This window comes from Aspergillus lentulus, assembly GCF_001445615.1.
Source record: "Aspergillus lentulus DNA, contig: Alt08, strain: IFM 54703, whole genome shotgun sequence".
Lineage (NCBI taxonomy): Eukaryota > Fungi > Ascomycota > Eurotiomycetes > Eurotiales > Aspergillaceae > Aspergillus > Aspergillus lentulus.
In genome coordinates, this window is record NW_028322118.1 from 4089730 (window position 1) to 4107177 (window position 17448).

The following is a 17448-nucleotide window of genomic DNA, read 5'->3' on the forward strand; positions in this document are numbered from 1 at the left end:
CAAAGATGTCAAAGAACTGTGAGAGAATGTGGAATAGCTTCCTCTATGGAAGCAATGACGGCGCGACAGTCGGTCGGCGACACAGGCAGATTTTCTGTTGCGTGGAGGCCGAAATGAATAGAAGTCAGTAGAATTAGATGTTAGGAAGCCGTTTGGAAGGAGTTGAGCTTAGATGGAGAAAAGGATGACTGTAGAAATAGACGAGCCAGTTGCTTGAGTGGTGATGATCCGGAGATCTAAGCAATATCCTTAGCTGGACGTGACCGAGCTCAAGATCCAGCGAGCCTGACGAAGGCGGTGGGAGCAGCTCTTCCGTCTAGTCTCGGCCTCCCCCTCTGGCCTCTGCGGCCTTTGCTCGGCCTCCCCTTCGCTTCCTCCATCACTTATAATTTCCCCAGCCGGCAGGACGGAAATTCATTGCAGCACCATAATCTCTGATATTGTTCAATCTTCTCATATCAGGGCTGGGTGCGTTTTTTTCTCCTCAGAAACCATCTAACTCTAAAGACCTCTTCAAACCTTTGGCGCAGTCCTCTTGCCTTACCATCACCCCATCTTGAGCACTTCTATAATCGAGCCGAGCCATACCACTTTGCCATCTCGCGGCTCGTCGCACATAATTATACGCGGTTCTGAGTGAAGAATACCTGTGCATTTATGCACGGTCTCATCCACAATGGCTGCTCCTCCCATTGACCTGGATCTCAATAGCTCCGGTGATCGCAGCAAGAAGGTTGCGTACTTCTACGACTCGGACGTAGGTAACTATGCCTATGTTTCAGGGCATCCGATGAAGCCGCACCGTATCAGGATGACACACAGCCTGGTTATGAACTATGGTCTCTACAAGAAGATGGAGATTTACGTGAGTGTTCACGGATTTTCAAGGATTCAAGCAGGATACTAATGCGTTATCGGCGCAGCGTGCGAAACCAGCCTCAAAGTATGAAATGACACAATTCCACACCGACGAATATATCGACTTCCTTTCAAAAGTTACACCGGACAATATGGACCAGTTTTCCAAAGAACAAGGCAGGTATAATGTTGGAGATGACTGTCCAGTCTTCGACGGGCTGTTTGAGTTCTGCGGTATTAGCGCTGGAGGCAGTATGGAAGGTGCGGCGCGCCTCAACCGCAACAAATGCGACATCGCTGTGAACTGGGCTGGAGGTCTCCACCACGCGAAGAAGAGCGAAGCGAGTGGTTTCTGCTATGTGAATGGTAAGCTTATCTTCCTCTGCGGCGATTGTCATTATCCACCGACATCTTCTCACTTTTTACAGATATCGTTCTTGGTATCCTCGAGCTGTTACGTTTCAAGCAAAGAGTCCTTTACGTCGATATCGATGTCCACCACGGCGATGGTGTCGAGGAAGCGTTCTATACAACTGACCGCGTCATGACTGTCTCATTCCACAAGTACGGAGAATACTTCCCAGGAACTGGCGAGCTTCGTGATATTGGGGTGGGACAGGGCAAGCACTACGCTGTCAACTTTCCACTTCGTGATGGCATCGACGATGTTTCGTACAAGAGTATTTTTGAGCCCGTTATCAGAAGTGTCATGGAATGGTACCGCCCAGAAGCTGTCGTCCTTCAATGTGGTGGTGACAGTCTCTCGGGTGATCGTCTAGGTTGTTTCAACCTGAGCATGAGGGGCCACGCAAATTGTGTGAACTTCGTCAAGAGCTTCAATTTACCAACGATGATTCTCGGTGGCGGTGGTTACACAATGCGCAATGTTGCGCGAACGTGGGCGTTTGAGACTGGAATTCTGCTAGGGGACAGCCTAGGTCCAGAGCTCCCTTACAATGACTATTACGAGGTGGGTCCATACTCGTCTGAATGCTGAATGCCCGCAGATTGCTAACAAGATACCTTAGTACTTTGCACCGGACTACGAACTGGATGTGCGTCCGTCGAATATGGACAATGCCAACACGAAGGACTATCTCGACAAGATCCGAGCTCAAGTGGTAGAAAATCTCAAGCGGACGGCTTTTGCACCCTCTGTGCAGATGACCGACGTACCTCGCGAACCTCTTGTTGAAGGCATGGACGATGAGGCAGACGCAATCCTCGATGACCTCGACGAAGACGAAAACAAGGACAAACGCTTCACGAAACGACGATTCGATCAGTATATCGAGAAGCCTGGTGAACTCAGCGACAGTGAAGACGAGGAAGAGAATGCGGCGAACGGAGTTCTTCGCAAGCCTCAATCGCTGAAGCGCAGAAACCAGATCAATTATCGGAATGTCGACCTGGACTCCGGGCTTGATAGCGGGGTTGCCACTCCTCAAGAAGCCTCGTCGGTCCCGGATGACGAGATGGACACCACTGCCGACAAGGAAATGGCCGAAGCACCTCTACCCGAATCTGATGTTCCACCCTCACCGTCCGCTGCCGGATCGACTTCTAGGAGAGACGAGAAAGCGGCTGCAGAGCCTACTGAGATGGCTGTTGACGGACCAGGAGAGGTTTCCGCTTCCGCTGCTGTCTCCCGCCAACAATCCCCGAAGCCGCAGGATGAGGACACTACTATGGAAGACGCAGGCGCGCCTGTCCCTGAAACTGAGCAGTCAGAGAAACCAGCATTGCCAGTTGAGGGACAGGAAGAGGAGAAGAAGCCAGAGACACTTGCTCCAGAAAAGGCAGCCCCAGAACCTTCATCTCCCGTCAAGGCTTCGCCTATTCCAGGCGAGAAGGACGTCTCGGACAAGCCAGAAACGAGTGATGCAACGGAACCGGTAGAGGCCAAGGCCAAGGAGAAGACTCCTGAGGCCACTACCGATCAACAGGCTGTGAAAACCGAGCAGGGAACTTCTGAGAATGTTAGTGAAAACAAGACAAGCAGCCAACCCACAGAAGTAAGCACAAAACAGCAACCTGAGGAACCTGAGAAAGGCGGGGAATGATGTTCTGCTCTCTGTCTGTGAAGGCGTCCATCCACTGGAAGTTTCTGGCGTAACAGGGCAATGGTAGTATGGTGTTTCGGGCTCTCGAAATCATTGCATATGTTCTATGAGGTGGCCTTATATTTTCTTTACGTTCTGGTACTAGTTTTTACTTCTTTTTTTCCGAGCAAGATATGGTCCAATATGACTTCGTTTACATTCACTCTTCGCTAGCATTTTACCTTTCATCAACCAATCTCTTGTATACTACCTACGTTTGGTGTTGACATTGAAAATCCAGGGTCTGCATAGATCATTTATTCTCTATCAATCATCTAACAATATAAGAAGTATATGAAAACATGTGTCTTTGATTTTAGTACTCCGTATCAAGCAGCAATAGCAGATGGACTTTCTAGGTATGTCCTCGTACTAGGTAACTGAGCAAACGACTGGTTGACTTAATCATCCTTCACCAGGAGCAGTTAGTGAATTACATACTAGTCCTATTCGAGCTTAGCATTAGGGCACGCTCTGTTCTCCAAGGCGGAGCAAAAGAACCAATGGTGATCAGGCGCCAAGATTTTACACACGACGCACACTAAGCGAGAGCAATTCGAAACCCGAACCGCCGTGCAAACCCTCGACGTCGCCCAGATCCCTCTCGACCTTCGTCGCCATTTCGCCCTTTTCCCAGTATCCGACACCGACTACGTGATACCTAGCCAAGATGTCTAAGAGAGGGTGAGTTACAATGCTTCTTTTCCGGGTTTTGCGGAGCGCTGCGCGGTCGAAAAAGAGCGCACTGGTGGTGGACGGTTTTTTGATGGCTGGAGACCAAGGAGCGCGAGGTGGATTATCGTTGAAATAAGAGGAGGAACTGAAGAATCTTCAAAGGGTCTTTCGGAGCGGCTTTTTTGAGACAAATCGCGCTGGGGTCCAGGGGATATTGAAGATTTCAGGAAGGGCCAGATATTGAAGGAATGAAATGCTGACGATTGATTCGAACAGTCGTGGTGCCGCCTCCGGCAACAAGCTCAAGATGACCCTCGGTCTGCCTTGGTACGTTATTGCAATTCCTACTCTACTGAGTCGAACACGATTGTCGAAGTGACCTGAGCCCACTGTTTCCTTCGAGCCTACACAGCCCGTCATTCATCATCACGGAAAAGCCCAACTACATCTCAGTCAACCACCAAATCAACTCTCCCCGTCAAACGTGTTCAACTCGTCAGAAAGGACGAATCATAGACTAACATCTTATTTCGTGATATAGCGGTGCCGTGATGAACTGCTGCGACAACTCTGGTGCCCGTAACCTGTACATCATCTCGGTCAAGGGAATCGGTGCCCGCCTGAACCGTCTCCCCGCTGCCGGTGTCGGTGACATGGTCATGGCCACCGTCAAGAAGGGAAAGCCCGAGCTCCGTAAGAAGGTCATGCCCGCCGTTGTCGTCCGTCAGAGCAAGCCCTGGAGAAGACCCGACGGTATCTACCTGTACTTCGAGGACAACGCTGGTGTGGTGAGTACACCCTTTTCCTTGTTCTGGAGCGGCGGTTACGATTTGTACTCGTGATTTTGGGATATGAACGAGGCCGTCGCTATCAGCTATGACAGCATCAAGAATGAACGCTAATCACTCAATCTATTGCAGATCGTCAACGCCAAGGGTGAGATGAAGGGATCCGCCATCACCGGCCCCGTCGGTAAGGAGGCTGCTGAGCTCTGGCCCGTAAGTTTCCTCTTACTTTCGAACACATGCTCCGGTTAAAGCACGAGTACTAATGCTCTGTCAAATAGCGTATTGCTTCCAACTCCGGTGTCGTTATGTAAAAGAATCAATACAAAAAGGCGTCGTGACATTAGGAAGTCAGGGAGAGATAGAAGCAGCGATACCAGGGAATGAAATCATCTTTTTTTTCGGTGCACATGACACAAAGCCACGAATTTGCATGAACGGGTCCGATCTCATCTAAAGCCGCCCATCTCTTTCCTAAATGACGTGTCTCTCTATTGTTTCTTCTACTGGCGATTCGGAAATACAAAAAATGTTCAAAATCGTTTCCTCTTCTTTATACCTTGCCAGTATGCTTCTATCGGCGACGGAGATGACCGCGCCTATCCGACGCGGCCGGCTTCATTCGAGCGACAAGTAATGGAGTCGAAACACTGCTGGTCTCTATTCTCTTACAACTGCTTCCTCTGGGGTCTTTCGAACAAGACTAATTCTCGAACCGACATATTACAGACCCAGTATTCTAAACGTAGGCGTAACCAGAATTACATATATGTTTTCAGAAATCGAGAAGCGCAACACGCCAATGGTATATAAACACAAAATTAGTATGGTACAAAGGAATCCAACTCGAGGAAACGGAAAAGCAAGTCGCTCGCTGCTGATGCTAACCTTCAAAATATCCAAGATCGGTCTATGACTTGACGTGCGGACTTTTCGCAGCTACAGACTTTTCTGCCTGTCGCTGTCGCTTCAGTCCAGCGGGTTTAGGCAAGGGAGTATATACCAAAAGAAGCAAGATTGTGACGATGTCGATTACATGGATCGCCCACCAGATATGCTGGACTCCGGCCTTGCACATGGTAATCTCATACTTCCATTCATTCACGGCCGGGTTGTCGTCAAACCACACGGAAAGGAGGCCTGCGTTGCCGCCGTAGTCGCCCATCATGGCTCGGAGAGTGACTTCGCGAATGGAGGGCGTATCCGATCTATCCTCCGTGACTCCACTATAGCGCCTTGCGTCCCACTTCCACGTTTGCTGGGTTGCATCGTCCCCCGTGTCTGTGGTGATCGACCGGTTTACATAGTGGACGACGTCACAGCCGGTGTGGTCGTGGCCGTTGAGGATAAGCCCATTGCGGCCCCAGCCTCCTCCCGGAACACCTTTGTCACCGCTCATGCCATATATCCCTTGGAGGACGCCGATGGCGCTGAGCTGCTCGCTCAGATGGTTCTGCTCCCGTAGTCCTCCCTCCTTGAAGCGGGGGATACCATCTGGGCCGTCTTCGTCGTCGGACTCGTGGTAGGTAAAGAACGGTCCGTCAGTGCAGATGCCCTCCTTCTTATGCAGCGGCAGATGGGTTAGGAGAAGCGTGAAGGTTGTCCGATCTTCGACGGGGTACGTGCGATGGGTGATCAGATCGTTGATGAAGGCGTAGCTGTTCGACTGGACTTGTTCGGATAGCGCTGGCCCGTCCAGGGTCAGTGTGTTGAGGTTGATCAGGTGCAGGGTAGGCTTGACAGCAGCGTCTGCCGCATCACCAGTTTGGTTCTCGAGGGTATGCTGAAAGCGAACATCCCAGTTCGCACGCCCAAACATGCGCTCGAATCGCTCAATCCGCGCCTCGCTCGCGTCTCCCGCATACCCTATATCATGGTTCCCAGCAATGTTGATGACCCTCCGACGCCAAACCGAGTCCGTCGCATTCAGCTCCTCCAACCCAAACACATTATCAGAACCCGCTCCATATCCCGCCGACCCGGTAACCGTGATCTCATCACTGACCCGCTCGCCCCCTCTGAACACCCGATTCCAGTATCTGCCTGCCCTTCGCTCAAACTCCCCATCGGTAACCCACTGGCTTCCAATCAGATCCCCCAGCACCGTGACATGCGTAGGACGTGTCCACCAATGCAGCGTACGGTATATATGCGCAAGATAGAAATCGTTCCCGAGCAAATCAAGTCGCTTTCTCGCGGCCAGAAGTGAGCGCGGAACGTCTTCGTGCGCGAGTGTGCGGAGCGCGGCAGTTACGTTGCGTAGGACATCGCGGTGGAAGGGCGACCCGGACTCCGTTAGAGACGACCTGATTGCAGTCCAGTGCTGCTTTATCCGGGCGGGGAGCTCTTCGTCTGGACTAGGCAGAGAGCTATCACCTTCTAGTTGGGGGTCTGCGAGAACTAGCAGCCTGAAGACCGCTGGCTCGCTTGCGGGCTGCTGTCCGATGTGTTGCGAAAGGGTGTGGAACAGTGGACTATGCGCGGGACTGAACGCATCAAGTGGGTGCTCATTTTTGCTGACTGGAAGCGGAAATGCACAACCCCGGAAGATCGGATAAAGGTAGAGGTAGAGACTGGACGTTAATGCGAGTGGAACGAGCACGACGAGGGCGCGGAATAGGAGAAGGCGGAGGAGGGACATGGAGACACGACAGGGAGATGACCGCGCATTGGCGTGGATATTTGATTTATACGGGCTATAAGTTCATGAGATCATAAAGCATGCAAATAATTGATTTTCAAAAGTCACGCCACGAAGAAATGGGGAGGAGAAGAGAAAATGATTTAAGGAGATCCGAGTAGTTGGAGATTCGATGGAAGAAAGCCCGCGTAGTTTAATTACTACCGCAGCGAAAAAAATGAACTGAGTGACCATGACAGACAGGATCATTCCAAGCTCTATAAGCACGGCGCTTTGCTATTAAGATAAGAATATTATTTTTATTAAAAGAACATTAATGATTTTCATCAAAGGTATACAAACAGAAAAGAATTGAAAAGATGTCATTCCGGGTTTTCATCATGTTCTAGTCAGCAACAAACATCTTGAACCTCATGGTATATCCGCATATTCCTATGCCTTCAGAACACCAGCAGAAAGAGATTTGAAACAGATAAAGCAAACTGCCATAATCTCAAACTCGGAGGAGGTAGGTTTTCGAAAAGAGAACAAGAAATAAGATCAAAAGGGGGTATATCACATAACGCCAAACGGGGTGAATAGTGTTGCAGCAGGACAGCAAGCCGGTAAACTTGCCACATTAATCAGATTTCAAAAGAGTCTCTGGTATCAAAGACGATGGCCCTGTATCGAGACCACCAAGAGAGGTTGGGGAAGCAGATTCGTCTTCCTTGTTCCCACCGCTTGCGGGCGCTTTGTCGACATTTAGGCCTTGGATTCGCAAGCCGTTGTTGCGTTCCTCTGTTTCGGTCGACGCTCGATTGCGCTTCTCTTCTTCCTTGACCTCTTGTAGTTCTGACTCAGTCATCAGTGCAGGGGGTCGTTGGTTCATCATCCGGGCCTGCTTCAAACTGACTGTCTTTTGCTTGTTCGTTGTCTCGACGGGCAGGCTCATATCACGCTCGATAGTCGCCTTCATCAGCGCAGCCATCCATAGTCGACCTTCTCTGACACTGTCCACTTGGAAGTAATGTACTGCGGGTTTGGTGAATTGTACGGTACGGGATGTCTTGGGAGGCACAAGCTTGAAGAAGAACGGCCCCTCTGGATCAAGCTTGGAATTGCGAGAGGAAGGTGAGGTGGACAACTTGTCCGCCGACGAAGTGTCAGCACCGTTGGAAAGAGAAGGCGATGTTGGCGATGCCGTGGCGCCAGTAATAGTTGCATGCAAGGCGACAATGGGATCGTTATCTGCTCGTAGTACACGATGAGCGGTGATATCAATGAGGCCTCTTTCCTCGATGTCGTTCTCAGAGTAGTAGTACGACAGACGGCGGCCACGCAGGACAAATAGGCGAGGTTTCCACGTAGTCATGAGATTCGATGATCGCTTCTTCATCCACCCGGAGTAATCACAACCGTCCATTTGCTCTTGCGGTGTCTTCTTCTCCAAACCTCGCATATAGGCGCTGGTATCTTTCTTGGATTTTGGGCCCGCCTTGACGGATGCCCTTGGACGCGGCAAAGCTATTCCTCCCTCTGCGTTCTTGATCGAGCTTTCAGTGCTATGCCTCTCAGAACTCTTCGACGTCGACGGTGTAGTAGAACCGGTTCTGACCGAGGCTGGATCGGTATCTCTAACGGGCGAGGCTGGCGCGACAGAGGTGTCGATACCCTTCCCGACAACATCGGATATGATACGGAGCCCACCGGTGCGCCGTGGTTTGGGCCCACCACTCTTGCTCTGAGAGAAAGATAAGGAAGATGCACGTCCTGATCCTTCAGCATCCGACTTTCCCACAAAGGGGGCAAGCGGTGCAAACGATGAAAAGAAGCCAGAGCTAGAGCCAGGCTTCTCTGTAGAAGTTGTGGTGGTGGAAGACTGCGAAGTTGGACCGCGCCGGTCAATCACTCGAGTGCTCAGGCTCCTAAATCGGCTTTTCGGCGCTGCAGTAGTCTGAACGTCCACCACAGCAGCAGAGGGAGGTTGCTTGGCCGTATCTCGGATCGAGTCGACGCTGGAGATGCGGGAATGTCGCTTGTTGACTTTCAATTTATCATCGGCATAACTAGGTTGCCGAGAATGAGTTGCACTTCCAGTCACGGAGGTCCGTTTCTGCAACAGTCTCCTGTTCTTCGTGGTATCTCCTTCGGGACCAGAGAAGTATCCCCGTTCTAGCTCATCATACCGATCGGTCACGGAGACCGCAGAGTCAGACTCGTTGGTATCCGGGCGCCGGAAAGCGTGTTGGGGATGTACTCCTTCGTGATAAATGGGGTAAGTGCCTGAGCGAGAGGGGACCCGCTGTGATCCGCTGGCCATAGTCCAATTTCTGTCAAATGAAGACTGCTTAAGATGACCAGTGTGAGGCGATGTATCCACGCGGTGACCTGTGTCTATGGAAGAATGACGACGGTGGTGATTGATCTCCCGGATGGACGCTGCTGAAGGTCTTCTTTGATGATCCATGAAGTTGGGAGTCTGGGGAGTCATAGGAGAACTTGTGTTACTCGATACCCCGCTACTCACAAGTCGTGGGTGCTGCATGGAGCCGGCCGAGCCTCTTGTAAGGTGAGGGATGCGGGGAAGAAAAGGGCCAGTGTGGCTGGCACGGCTGAGAGATCTTTCTTCCGGCGGCGCAGGATAGCTGGAGGCAGAGCCCCGTTGCTGCTGTTGTTGTTTCACACCCTTGACCTCCTCTTGGAAAGCCTTGACTTTGTGCCACGTCTTCAACCGACGACCCATGACGCCGAAGTCAAACTCCTTCATAAAGAGAAAATCCTGATCCATGTCCAGTAGCACATCACCGGTTATCTCTTGCTCCTCGAATATATCGCAGTGTTTCGCCTCCACTCCCAGTTCACGCAAGTGCCTCGCTGTCTCAGCCGCATCCCAGCTCCGTACTTGCTCCTCGGTCGGCTGGTTTTCCTCTTCTTCATCGGTTTCATGGCCCCTGATGTAGGAGACCCGATGTTCAAGATGGCTGCTATATTCGCTCGAGGAATCATTATTTGCTTTGTTTTCGTGATTGGCAACACTATGGCGCGGGGTGCTCAGGTCGGTGATGTGCTCATCGATAACACTCAAGGTCTCATTCATAACCGGGCTGTCCTGGCCTTTCAATTGACCGTCTAGGGTCTGTCTGATCGACTGCTGAATATCGACGGCGAGTCGCGAAGTGGGCAAAGGAGACGAGCTTGACCGGTGCTGCTGGTTGGGGGAAGGCCTCACGGATGATAGGTCCGTGGCTACTTCTGGCGGTTGTGTCTCCGATATGCTAGGGTGTCGAGATGCCTGCGGCGTAGATTCTCCGCTCTTGGGCGACGCAACCAATTCGGACGAGAGCTGGTCCTCCACTGCCGGTTTGGGGTCGTCCAAATCAATCATGTCCTCTCTCGGCGGTCGGATAGGGATCTTCGGGGCGGCGGTTGTGTAAACTAAATCAAACGACCTTTATTAGTTATAATCACAACGACTAGTTTGGTCCAAAAAAGGAGAGCATACCACCAGGGAAAAGACCGGTTGTCCCTGTTCTAACATCTTTGCCTAAGTACCAACCATCACCGAAGCCTTCGTCAAGTTCTATCAATTCAATCTTCTCCCCTCGTCGCAAAGTAAGCTCATCCGTTCCACGCGCGTCGAAGTCATCTAAAGACCAGCGACAGGTCAGTTATCGTGATTGAGTCCTGTCAAGTCTGATCGACCGGCGAGCGGGGGTAAATCGCGGCAATCCGTGCGACCGGGGCAAGGCAAAATATCTACTTACGGACAACGAGCAAAAAATCACCCGGGCGAACGCCGCGGGGCGGTGTTGAGAGAGCCATCGAAGAACCCTCAGTCGATCAATAATTCAAAGAAGCAAGGTGGGGTTGTCCGTCGTCAGAGCAGGAGCGGCAACAGAAGTGGTAGCGGAAGGATTGCGCAGGACATGGGGCCAAGCAGCCCTCCCGGGTAAACTGGAAGTTTAAGTCTCTGAGGCCAGAGGGAGAGATGGATTGCGCTTCTTTCCCTTTTTCTCTTCTAGTATTATTCTGTTTGGCGAAATGAGGGCGGGGCGTCCTCCAGCGGTGTTGAAGACAGGGAGGGGGCTCGCGAACGGAATGGCAGATGACGATGCGCTTGCGTTCAGGAATGCGACAAGCCACGCGAAGGCACCACCGCCTTGAATCAGGTAAGGCCAGGCCGTCTGGAATCTAGGTAAACCGGAGAAGAGAAGAATGAACTTAGGGAAGATCCAAGACAGGGACAGGAAAACGGCGGGGCCGAGAAGCGGGCGCAAATTGGAGCGAGGCTCGAGATTGGCCCAACACTGCACTAGAGATAAGTTTGACAGTCTTAGTTTTCAAGTACCTAGTACCTTTCTTGAGATCAGCATAGGTTTGGCGAAAAGTGAGCGGGACAACCCGTCGTTCTATATCTCGCTCGATTCACTTGATCGACCGAAAATAGAACAGAACACAAGGAACAAAATTAAGCTTCAGTTTGCTCTTGCTGGGGGTTCACCAGGCGGATAAGCAAACCAGCGACGATCCCAGGGTCATGTATAGACTCAATATGGCCAGAACGCTAAGGAGTGGGAACGGGCGCCAAATGGGCGGCTGCACGAGCGTCAGGTCTTCCAGCTTTCCCGTAGTACTCTGTACTCCACGTCAAAAGTCCGGCGTCTGGTACAGTGAAACTGGACGAGCGGATATTTGATTATGCTGAATGGTGAATATCCGCGGTGGACGTCTCGACGATGGCGAAGATGACAAGTGGAGTTGAGGAAAGTAAAAATAATGGCCTGAGGATTCGATGCTTGGCGCTTGCGGTCGTCAGAGCGTCGGCCGTAAATAATAGCTTAATTATTGATTCGACTCACTGCTCCAGTGCTCAGTCGTCCCAGAGGAGCTGTTTTGGTAGAAGACTAGGGGGGAAAGTTCGACTTTTGAGTCAAATCTGATGGACGGAATCTTAGAGATATACAAATAGTGGTATGTTCTGAGGCTCGACCAAGTTGATGATCGTGGAATTGCGACTTGATGATGATGACGAAGATGTGATAGATGAAAGCGGTTGACTGGAGCCAACAGAGGAGAGAGATACCTCACGAGGAACAGGTGTACATACTCTACTATGTAAGTGGATCTCAGGACAGACAATTTGGGCAGTGTTATCGTATCGACTGTGATCTCCCGGAGTGTTTACTCAAGCGAAAATAATGAGTAGCAGCGATAGTCCCTCTTTTGAGTTCGTCTTCGGCGCAAGGAGTCGATTCATATACTTGGATGTGTGTGTGTGCGCTCCCAGGTATGTACAGACACTAGTAGTACTAGTCATCTGGTGGGAGGGCCCATCATCTTAAAATCGGCATTGATACTACGTATCAAAATGAGAGGATGTCAGGCTGCTATCTTCGACAGTCGGCATTCAATGATTTAGTACATGGTGTTTAAGATCTCAACCCAGCATCGATATAAGCATCACCGATTGGACTGAATTCAAGGCCTCGAGACTCGTATATAAAGGAATTCGACTGGTCCACATCTGATTTATCGATGAATTCTCGGGCTATGATGGGAAGCGAGGGTTTGTAATATAGTCTAACCCTTGGATAGAACTCTGGTCGGTCTAGGGGTCTGAAGGTAGAGTGCCCTTGGTATGGAGTAGACTGGTCCCTTTGAACTATAATACTTGAAATGGCTACCTAGCATACTATAGAATCCTGTATCCATCATTCTTGATTTTGGGACTATGGGCACAGTTTGTCTACCCCTATATACCTATATAAAGGACATGCTTATGCAGCAGTCTACTTCGTACAGCGTATGGATATTTGTTTTATGCCTGTATTTGCCCGAGATCCCTCTGCAGGTACCTTTGAAAGTGCGTTGGAAGGGGTGTTTCCATAGTGATATTGCCACAGAGGTACAATAAAGGAAGCGAGTGGATAGATAGAATAATATATAAGCATTAAGATGTTGATCATATTATGATTCAAGGACTTCTTTCTTTCACTTGTAATAGCTATCACTTTTCTGACACCTGTGAGTTAATAGTGAATAGGAAGTAATTACCCTACTTATAGCTCTATATCCAGTACCTTTAGGTAGTCACTACCATCTACCCTTCCTTAATTCACCAAAAGTACTTCCTCTGTTCCTTTATTACCCTTTTCTTTATTCTATTATAAGACTAGACCCCGCCCCAGCTCTCTTCATTATTTCACCTAAGTTAAATACTTCTGTAATTCCCCTCGTGATTAAATCTCTAGATCGCTGTGCAGACACTCATATCACCATCCTAGCTGGTCCTGGAACAAACGGCGCTTCCTTGGATCTGCATGGACAACAACAAACGGTGAGGGGATCAAAGATAAATACACCTCAGCCCTGTTAATTGTACCACAAGGACGATCCCTACTTGTTGTTTTATTCTCTTTGATAGAAATAAAGCAAAAAGCCATAACCAAAGAAAAAGGATTCATCGCCTAGGGGAAACAAGAAACCATGTTTGCCCTTCACCATGAGTCCTTCCACCAAGAATCGACCGCACTTACCTAATAATCCGCATCACCAGCTGGAATGGTCCAATTCGACGGCAAACTTATTCCTGGGCGGTGTTGGAGTGCGGAGATCGTGGATGTTGGATGCTTCATCTTCCTTGTCAATCAACTCTGCTCCTGCTCCTGCTCCTGCTCCTGCTCCTGCTGCCGTCCAGTCTTCACTTGCTGTTGTCTCGGCTCCGTCTTCTGCCTCTGCCTCTGCCGTTGCCAACCGACCCAAAAGTCGACCGCAAGGCATGCAAAACTCCCCTTCATCCTCCATCAGAATCGTCCCGCAGAGTCAGAGCAAAAGAGATAATAATGATGTCGCCTTCACTGCCAATGGTAACATCATCCATCCTCCTGCTACGTCCCCGCCGTCGGTCTTAATGTCACCTGTGACGCCCGGGGGAATCCTTCCGCAAAATCGCGAAATTCCACCACCCGGTCCTGGGGTACCGCCAAGCGCTCGCGTGTTTACCACAACACCTACCACGAATTTCAGCGCTACTCCTTTGACGAGTGAGTCGACGGCGTTCGTACACGCAACTCAACCGCTGCAGCAGTCCCATTCCTCCTCACTTCCGTCTCCCGATCCAAGCAGTGCCTCCCATCCTAGCCCTGCTAGCGCTGGAGACCGGAATGACCGAAGTTTGTCACATGGCGTTCTCCCATCCCCTCCGCCAGTCTCCGGGCCGATGCAGATACACGGACAACTGGAAAACCCTAGGCGAATTGGCTATCGCAATCTCATGCCCGCCAGCGCATCGCCGACCACAGCGGGCGTGGAGAGGATGGCCGAGGAAACTTCGGCGCCAGCCACCATTAGAGGCCGGCAGAGACACCAGGCGACTGCGAGTCCCCAGCAGTTCATAGCCCCGGCCCCCCCTGAAGTACAACAGCAGTCTCGACCATCAATGACCAGCGCAGCGCCAGATTCGAACCATGTTCCTCCCAGCCCCGTTGGCCCGGGTCCTTCGACTTCCTTCATCAACCAGACATTTTGGACACAGTCGCAGGAGGCCCTAGATGCTTTCGTGGCAAGAGCGGATGGTGCCATGCTGCTCTCAGAGACAGTGGAACTGCCACGGACACGTCTTCTACGGGATGCCTGTCTCGAAAAGGATCTATTCTACCTAACTCTCCATCAAATATACACCCTGCGCACCTTTGCTCCCTCGGAATTTGCTCGGTTACCGTACGTAAGTGGACAAAACGAGACGGGAATGGAAGTTGTGCAGCAGCTTCTAGTAGACAACCACCGTCTATCAGGCGACTTCTTGAGGTGGAGCGTTAATTTTCCCCGGCCGTTGGGTGTGATGTGCCAGACTCGCGAGTTCCCAATAGTTCTCCATCAGATCGCTCGTTCCCTGGGTTTCTTTTCCGAAAAGTGGACGGCTTTTGATCGCCATGTCCGAGAGCGCGGCTATCCCCCTTTGATTGATGAATTAGTCGTGCAATTTGGCATAACTTCCTCCGTACTATTATCAATAGTATTCCTAGCCTTGTCCCGAAGGATTTTCGGCACCCAGCATGAAGACCAGTTGCGGAGTATTTACAGCAAGAACAAGCGGAATTACGTGAAACGGTTCGGTTCCAGACTCACTCCGCAGCAGCTTCATCGCGAGAACGAGCGTTTGATCCAGGCGTACAAGGCCCTTTCCGGCACCCAGACATCGCCAGTTGGCCAACATACTTCATCTGTGGCACGAGACCACGCAGCTCAGCCCTTATCCCAGCGCTCAATGCAGACCGTTGGGCCCGCAGGGCAGATCACATATGTCGCAGTCCCAAGCCCTCAGATGCCGTCCGCGCAAGTACCTGTACATTGCTCTCAACCGCAGACCCAGCCAGTTCCTGCTCATGCTCCTGGTGCCATGAATCGTGCCGCGTCGATGCTTCTGAATGGTCAGAGCCCCCAGCATCCACTCCCTACACGGCCAAACCTCGTGCATGCCAGGGGGCTTGACACTTCCTCTCAAGTGCCAGCTGGGCAGATGACAGGCACGGCTACTCATTCACCGGTGCCTGCACCTGCACCTGCACCTGCTGGATATCAGGCGCAAATACTATCGCACCCGCCTTCTCAGAATGGCCGCCGAATTCCACCACAACCTTCACCTCAGGCTATGCCAAGCACAACTCCTATTCATCGCTTTACTACCAAGACGCGGCACGTGCAAGGGCTGGTGCAGCAACCGCAGCAAAGTCCGCCGGTACCACAACCGCTCCTTCCTCCACCGGGGTCCCTACCATCTACCATGACACGGCCTCACCCTCTCCGCCAGGCCCTACATCAAGCACATCTCCGCGATCCCATTATCAAATGGAATTCTTCGGGAGCAGGAGGAGAAAAGACAGACAAGGAGACGAATCTGTTCCATTACTTAAACTCGTTCGCGGTACCGCCGACTCCTCTGGGGCTGGCAGAGTCTGCTTTTGAATGGCAGTTTCCTCTTTCCCGAGCAGACTTTGACCGGCTTCCTCGAATCGTGCCTCGCGATACTGGCCAACGTCTAGTGCGATCCCTGGTTGATGGTAGTCAGATATACCGTCTGCGGTGTATTCGCATTTCGCCGTCGGCGAATGAGGTGAGCCAGCATACTTGGTGTCTCACAGAATCTGTATGGCCCAGTGTTATTTACGTCTTTGTGAACGGTGTAGAACTCTATGTTCGCCGCAAATTTCACAACGGCAAAGATATTCCTCTGGACATCAGTGGTCACCTAAAAGAAGGCTTGAATACTATCACCCTGCATTTCATCCGCAGCGCCGCCGAGAACAGAGACGTAGTATATGCGTTGGCGGTAGAGGTCATGGATATCCTCAGTTTCACTCAAGTGAAGAAGCTCGCTCAGACCCTACCCGCACTCCAGTCTCGTGAGCGGATTCGTCGACGTCTTTCCTCCAGCACTGCCGACGATGAATTAAGTATTGTCAGTGACTACCTCACGGTCAATTTAGTGGACCCGTTCATGGCTCGAATATTCAACATTCCTGCTCGCGGAATTACTTGCGAGCACGTGGAATGCTTTGATCTCGAGACATACATCTTGACCAGGGCTTCCAAGGCGGGTAAAGCTGCCTTGAAGGAGAATTGGAAATGCCCAATCTGCGGCGCAGACGCCCGTCCTCAGCATTTGATCATCGATGACTTTCTTACAGAAGTCCGTGCCGATCTTGTACGCACGGGTTGCCTCGAGGGAGCAAGAGCAATCAAGATCAAGGCGGACGGATCTTGGGAGCTCAAGAGTGATGGGGAAGGCACTTCGTCTGAAAAGGAGCTTGCGCGGGCACAGGAAGGCAGCTCATTGAAACGAAAACGTGAGGGTGTTGTTTCGCCTGTCGCAACTCAGCGACTGAAGACCGAAGACGCTGGTCGAGAATCGCTAGCTTCTCGCGAATCCTCAGCATCTTTGGTCATCGAACTCGATTAGTTAGGTGATTTGTCCGCTGACTCTACGTACAACGGAGTTGATTGCTTTTTGATTTCAGCATACCATCCGCACGGTGGTGCGGTTTGGTCGGCGTTTTTGATTTGGTTTACAGCACAAGATACCCCAATTCCATGTTCTTGCGCAGAAATTAAATATACTTTTATCGCTGTACTGATACACCTTGTCTTTGAACGCTTCTGGAACCAAGTAGTCTTGACAAACTGCTTGTGGAAACTGGGAGCGGAATCACATTCCATTACGCACGGGAGAAAGTTTTGGTATAAGAAACCAGAGAGCTGGATATAGTTTGTCATAAGGTGACATGTATAAGACAACCGCTGCGATGGGTATAATAGTATCTGAAACGAAAAGCGCACCACAGTGCCCCCGTGGCCGTCCATACCCGCCCAGAGATTGCGTGCATCAAGGTATTCATCTTGATGGGGA

General features: G+C 51.0%; 4 protein-coding genes across 4 annotated transcripts; 2 read left to right on the forward strand and 2 right to left on the reverse strand.

Annotated features, from left to right (window-relative positions):
* Window positions 1–676: 676 nt before the first annotated feature.
* On the forward strand, window positions 677–4734 carry ALT_4525 (histone deacetylase RPD3; the record flags this gene model as incomplete). Its single annotated transcript, XM_033559090.2, has 10 exons — window positions 677–865; window positions 924–1224; window positions 1287–1828; window positions 1887–2873; window positions 3507–3573; window positions 3626–3644; window positions 3912–3962; window positions 4177–4423; window positions 4556–4633; window positions 4702–4734. The coding sequence occupies 10 exons, from the start codon at window positions 677–679 to the stop codon at window positions 4732–4734; spliced, it is 2514 nt and encodes an 837-aa protein (XP_033414981.2).
* Window positions 4735–5330: 596 nt separating this feature from the next.
* ALT_4526 (protein TED1) lies at window positions 5331–7061 on the reverse strand (the record flags this gene model as incomplete). The annotated part of the gene is made up of 1 exon (XM_033559088.1): window positions 5331–7061. One exon carries the CDS (start codon window positions 7059–7061, stop codon window positions 5331–5333), a length of 1731 nt encoding a protein of 576 aa, XP_033414979.1.
* Window positions 7062–7680: 619 nt separating this feature from the next.
* Window positions 7681–10865, reverse strand: ALT_4527 (putative polarized growth protein (Boi2); the record flags this gene model as incomplete). Its single annotated transcript, XM_033559087.1, has 3 exons — window positions 7681–10478; window positions 10546–10689; window positions 10808–10865. 3 exons carry the CDS (start codon window positions 10863–10865, stop codon window positions 7681–7683), a joined length of 3000 nt encoding a protein of 999 aa, XP_033414978.1.
* A 2680-nt stretch (window positions 10866–13545) lies between these two features.
* On the forward strand, window positions 13546–17001 carry ALT_4528 (MIZ zinc finger domain protein; the record flags this gene model as incomplete). The annotated part of the gene is made up of 1 exon (XM_033559086.2): window positions 13546–17001. One exon carries the CDS (start codon window positions 13546–13548, stop codon window positions 16999–17001), a length of 3456 nt encoding a protein of 1151 aa, XP_033414977.2.
* Between the last annotated feature and the right edge of the window lie 447 nt (window positions 17002–17448).